This window comes from the organism of the source record quoted next, unplaced genomic scaffold (genome assembly GCF_019419815.1).
Source record: "Pyrus x bretschneideri cultivar Hongxiangsu unplaced genomic scaffold, Pyrus_bretschneideri_v1 Contig83, whole genome shotgun sequence".
Lineage (NCBI taxonomy): Eukaryota > Viridiplantae > Streptophyta > Magnoliopsida > Rosales > Rosaceae > Pyrus > Pyrus x bretschneideri.
Genome location: NW_025999824.1, coordinates 1,080,739 through 1,087,291, shown reverse-complemented (window position 1 = coordinate 1,087,291; position 6,553 = coordinate 1,080,739). Strand labels below are relative to the sequence as shown.

At 35.7% G+C, this 6,553-nt stretch overlaps 1 protein-coding gene across 1 annotated transcript; it reads left to right on the top strand.

Moving 5' to 3' along the window:
• The first annotated feature begins 453 nt into the window (after positions 1–453).
• Positions 454–4,594, top strand: LOC125473344 (xylan glycosyltransferase MUCI21-like). Its single transcript, XM_048576023.1, has 3 exons — positions 454–710; positions 1,433–1,489; positions 3,102–4,594. The coding sequence occupies exons 1-3, from the start codon at positions 494–496 to the stop codon at positions 4,415–4,417; spliced, it is 1,590 nt and encodes a 529-aa protein (XP_048431980.1). The 5' UTR covers positions 454–493; the 3' UTR covers positions 4,418–4,594.
• Positions 4,595–6,553: the final 1,959 nt, after the last annotated feature.

Below are 6,553 nucleotides of genomic sequence, written 5' to 3'. Positions count from 1 at the left end.
TGTTATGGTGACGTTTTAAAAGGGTGACTCTTAGCCAACAAAGTTTTCTATTTTACGAGGGTTGGTGAGAAACGCCTATTGTACATAATCTTACCCTTGCTTTGTAATGAAACTGTTTCCACAATTCCAACTTGTGATCTTTTGGTCACAAATGAACAACATTTCTGTTGCGCCAAAGCTCACCTCATTTAATAAAATAAAATTATGTGAGTTTTAACTCACATATCCTTTTTTCATTAGCACAAGATATCACGTAATAATGTATTCGTGGTAGTCGTTCTCATGAATTAGCCTTCTTTTGTTGGCAGCACCCTTTTTTGATTATTCCCTCTCTCAACTTTCGTCTCTCTTGTAGTTGAAACATAGCTATACATATGGAGAAACATCTTCTCAATCAACGCAGACCAAGTTCATTTGCCCTCTCTCTCTCTCTCTCTCTCTCTCTCTCTCTCTCTCTCTCTCTCTCTAAAATGTCATTTGCATAAGGAAAAATATGGTATACTATCAGAGATACAAGCAGAGGAAAAAAGGTGAACATCTTACAGAAGAAGCTGATGAGTGTCAGAGCATTATTTTGGGGTGTTCAAACTCTGGTTACTACAAAAGAACAAGGCCCAAGCTTCTCTCTTTCGTCTTTCTCTCTCTCCTCTCTTGTAGCTTCATATTAGCACCTCATCTTTTCTACCCTAATACCACTTTCTCTCTATTACGTAAGATTTTCTCTCTAGTTTCTCATTTTCATTTTTCATTTTTCTTTCAGTTTCCTTTAATTGTATGCTGAGATTATATAATACCCATATGTAAACCCTAGCTTGTACCCAGATTATATAGAACCCCATGCGTAAACCCTAGCTTATATAGTACCCGGTTGGGTCTCTTCACCTATATGCACTTTATTTTAGTTGGATGTTCTAACTCTTTCATGGTATGAGAACCAAGCTAACCACGTATCAAACCATCAGTTTATTAGAATAGTGTTTTCACATGCATGAAGTGGCCTTATCCCCTCTCCCCGTCTTCAAGTACCCTTTTTCGATACATGGTATAGTCATTGAAAATCAAATGATTTTCGGATTATTCAACTCTGTTTGTGTTGTTCATGCTACTGGCTTGAAAATTCACCACACGTTAGGGAATGTGTTAAGAATGAATATCACGTTAATGAGAGAAGAGACCTTAGATGAGCTTATAAATAAGTTGGGTTACTGATCCTCATATTATCAATTGATTTTGTGGTGAAACCTCAAATTGCTTCAACACTTCGCCTTTCAAAACATCCACAATATTTTTGAGTTATCTCACATAGTGAAAAGTAAACCATGCACAATAATATAGATAGACTCTGTATCTATTGCTGATTGAATTTAAGTTGAATGCTCTATTTTTTTTTTCACTATATTCACGACTAAATATGTACCCTTTGCTTTTGTAGGCCTTGCTGCTGACGATGTGGTTGCATATGCTTCCTCGAGTTCTTCAATATCTAACGGTAGAATTCTCTGCTTCTCAGTGGCTTCTATTTGTAATCGATTAATTGTTTGTGTTTTAGTTGTTAATAAATACCTTGCAAAGTTTACCAAACAGTTTACTATCTATTTAGTGTACTGCTGCTATAAGGTTTGCTATTTGATTGATAAGTTCTACGGGAGGGGTCCTTAAGCCAAATAAAAGGAATTAAAAAATAATAGTTACAAGTATAATTAATTGGAGAATAACCAATGGTATTTTTTGTTGTTTTGATTGTCAATGAAAATTTTAACCAAATTAACAACACTAATGAAACTTTAAAATTTGTATGAAAAATTTAGTATTGAGATGATTATATATAAGAATAGAGCTTGTTTACGAGCTTTAATAAAAAAAGGATTAATGTGTTAGATTCGAACAAAAATTTAAAGTCATGATTAGCTCAAAACTATTACTCTGAGATTTTTCAATCAGCATAATTAGATTTTCCTATCGATTATATAAATCTTGTTTTATATTAACTGACAAAATAAAGAGGAATTGGTTTGAAAAAATCGTTGGCATCAGAAGGCTTATATAGCAAAATAGAAGGCTGGTTATAAGGCTTAGATGGTAAGAAGATTAGAAAATTGTTAGCATAAACAAGTCTTGAATTGATCATGACTTGCTAGTAACTAAACTACACTCCACCTATGAAGTATATACTCTGTATTGTATAAACTAGCAGACAACAAATAAATGGCTGAAATTTCAGGTGGACACTAGCCTATTTTGGCCTTCATGTCGCTCGTCCCTCGGTTCCGATGATACTCGAATTGATACTGCAAAAACAATAAAATACAGAACTATTATTGTTATTTAAAAAATATTATTCTACATTAATTTTTTCTTGTATATTTTTTCCTTATGTTTTCATAGATGACGAGTGCAAGACAATATTTTTTTTACTGATAACAACTCCTAGTCAAACAACGTAAAAATATAACATAAAAACAATAATGATAATATTCCTGAAATTCAAAATTAGTTTTTAATCTGTTCTAGTCTTTTCAACAAGCAAGCTGGGTCTGCTATTTCTCTTTCCTTGTGGAACTCATACAGGGTGAATGGTCAATTCGAACCCGGACCCTAAGTTCTAATTAATCTAATTAATTTAGTCAATATATGGTTAATTCAGCTCCAGTTGAACCGCCACAATTTTATATCGTCCTTGGATCATCAGGTTGAAGTCAAATGAATGGAGCTGCAAGTTAAGAATGCTTGCTTGTTGAACCCCGCAACCACTTAAAAATTTGTGATAAATATGATTAGGATAAATATGATTTATGTATTCCTAATTTTCTAAGTTTTGATAGACCGAAAGCCAAATCTAATTATTATGTCACTTATAACGGTAGTCTAATGGTATATTTTTCTACTTATTATAAGTGAAAGATTTTAGATTCGATCCTAAACTGATACTAAATTATTGTGGATGACCCAGTTGTATCGCTTCACCCAAATATCCAAACTTTTAGCGTAAATAATATTGATGTTTTAAAAGTTAATTGAGTACACTTATTTTCTGTACATGACACTTTTACATTTTCTCTATCTGCAATTACTTTCACTAACTATATATGTTGTGAGTGCAGGAACTATATTTTGTGACAGGAGCAGTTTTCGATCAGATGTTTGTATCCTGAAAGGGGATGTAAGAACACACTCCGGTTCCTCTTCCATCTTTGTCTACAGATCCAGAGATAAAAGTAATTTCACAAACTATCCATCGAGCATCGTCGAGGAAAACGAAGAGGAAAATGGGGAACAGCTTCACCGCGAAAAGATCAAACCGTATACCCGGAAATGGGAACCAAGTACCATGGACACCGTCACAGAATTAGGCCTCGTTGCAAAGACAGATGGCACTCCAGGAAAGCAACATGAGTGTGATGTCCAACATGAGGTTCCGGCCGTATTCTTCTCAACGGCGGGCTATACCGGTAATGTTTATCATGAATTCAACGATGGTATTATGCCGTTGTACATTACTTCTCGGCATTTGAGGAAACAGGTTGTGTTTGTCATCGTTGATTTTCACAATTGGTGGCTTATGAAATATGGAGACATTCTTTCACAACTGTCAGACCATCCAGTAATTGATTTCAGTGCAGACAAGAGAACTCATTGCTTTCCTGAAGCTACTGTCGGTCTGCAAATTCACGATGAGCTCACTGTGGATTCTTCAAATATGGAAGGAAATAAGAGCATTTTCGACTTTCGAAATCTTCTGGACGGGGCTTACAGGACTCGAGTTACAAGTCTGATTCACGAACGAGAAGCAACAAAGAAACTCTCCGTTTCTCTGTCTCCCGCATCGAAAAGACCCTTAAAAATCAAGAGAAAAGTACATGAAGCACAACAACTCAAGAGGCCTAGACTAGTGATCATATCTAGAAATGGATCAAGAGCAATAACCAATGAGCATTTGCTGGTGAAAATGGCTGAAAAAATCGGGTTTGAAGTTGAAGTTCTGAGACCTAATTCGAGGTCCGAGTTGGCAAAGATTTATTGGGTTCTTAATTCGAGTGATGTCGTGATCGGGGTTCACGGTGCTGCCATGACACATTTTCTGTTCATGAGACCTGGCTCTGTGTTGATCCAAGTTATTCCTCTTGGAACTAGTTGGGCAGCAGAGGAATACTATGGGAAACCTGCAAGAAAGCTTGGGTTAAACTACATCGGCTACAAAATTCTTGCCACAGAAAGCTCGTTACACAACAAGTATGGTAAAGATGATCCTGTTCTTAAAAATCCAGCTAGTGTAACAAAAAAAGGATGGGAATACACAAAGGAGATTTACCTTGAAGGTCAAACTGTGAGACTACACCTCACAAGATTTAAGAAGCAGTTGCTTCGTGCTTATGACTGCGCAATTGGAAGAACGACCTGGCATTTCGAACAACAATAAACTAGTCATTCTGGAAGTTGTAGATTCGTACATGTTTGATAAAAATTTGTGTACATGTATATAACGTCGAGATTTAAGGATTAAAGAAGGCGCCGTAAAAAAATTGTAAATACCCTGAAGTTTGAGGCAACTCTTCATTCATGTGAATAAAAATTTCTCCTACGACCTTGTTATTTATTTGTACTGTGTTTAAGAGAACCCTTTTGTTGATCCAGAATACAGCTACTTCTCCGCTGCTGGTTGTTTCTTTGGCGTAACGCCCTCAGTGTATGATCGACTAAAATATTTCCGTTCCTCCATATCCCCTGAACGATCCACCCTCCATCAGATGACGATCTCCCAGGTCCTGATGATCTAAATATCCTCTGCATTCTTACGATTAAATTTATTTTGATCCACCTCCACTGTCACTGACGTCTTCCTATCTTTCAGTCCTGCTTCGCCACACTGATCGTAAACTGCTCTTTCCTGAGATCACACAAGAACTGAATTCAGAAATACGTTTCATTCTTTTATTTTTCATGCAGTACAACTGTGAATGTACAAAATCAGTGAAACTTTAGAACAATGTAAAATGTTAAGTGCTTGGACATTTGAAAAAGCATAGACAATATTCCAAAAATAATATAATATACTTCTATTCTTAAGTCTTGGTTATGAGAATTGACAGAATTGACAAATATCCTTTTCTCCCTTCTAATTGTTAAGGCGCGTTTGGATAAGGGTGAACTTGGATTTGGAGTTGGGTTTTGTATTTGACTATGTGAGCGACATTTCCAAGATTGACATCGACAGAATGTAAGTGAATAGACTTGCTCAACATAAGAAGGCGCAGCTAGTATTGGACAATGTGAACACGTTGATTTTTTGAAGATTTAGAGAGGTGGGTTGTTCTAGAAAATGGGGAAGAACGAACCTGTCAACCTAGAGAGTAGGGGTTTTTCTTTTCTTTAGTCTTAGATGTCATTTTACAAGAGAGTAACTTTGGTATTAAATTTTGAGTGCAACTATTACCATCCCTCTATCTCATTTCTACACCTACTCTTTATTAAAAAGTTTAATTACCAATTTATCCTCACGTAAAATGTCAAATAAGGACTAAGGGAAACAAGATTAGATCGTTCACTTCCACCCACACTCCCAGCAACTCGTAATCTCAATTCCCAAACATCTCGTCGTCACTTTATTCCTTCTAAATTTTAATTTATGTTTATTGGATCCTAAATTATTGAATCACGAATTGATCTTTGTATTCGTCGAGCTCGTCGTAGTTCAAATCCCAAACACATTGAATGCATCAAGCCATATATGGATGTCATCGGAGTTTCTTTCTCTGCCGATTTCACTTCTTATTCTTTTGGCTTTGATTCTATTATTGGTTAAGTGACTGACTATTCGTTCTATTGTTGCATCACCTATGTGGTCAACCATGGGGATAGTTGGGATGGTGGTAAAAAGTGCAGAAGGGTGGTCGCTGTTTTACTTCCCTCTATTTCAATCATATAAATATAATCATTTTCCTTATATTAAAATATTATTTAAATAATTAAAAAATAGATGGGAGAACATGCTAGAGAAGCAATATGGATGTCAAGGGGTATGTTGTGCTTCTCATCAGTCAGTAATGGCTATGGGAAGGGGTAGGTTGTGCTGGTGAACGGTGTCAAGGGTGGAGATTGGAAGGGTACTTTGGGGATAATGGTGGGTGGGAAGATAGTAGGTTATTTTTCTTATTTTTTATGGTGGGTGAGATCGTAACGTGGGTGTAAACATAGGACAATGGGGTGGGTCTAGTAACACTCTAAATTTTCTATTAAAAGGTGGATGGGGAAATAAGACCGTGAGGTGGGTTTATCACCACTCTTGATTAATTGTGTTTAAACTTTATTTATTCTCTTTCCACTAATGCTCCTATTTAAAACCCATTTGCCAATTAAATCATTAAATTATCCACCTAAATTAGACTCTAATTATTTTATAATTAATACTATTTTTTTTATACAAGTTTCATTTTTTTTTTCACTCGCTTTTTTATTTTATTTTCTATCTGGTTTTACGTACTCTTATTTTGATGTTTGATTTTATGCCCTTCTCAAGAAAAACAGTACATTGCCCAGACAAAAATTCATCTTCACT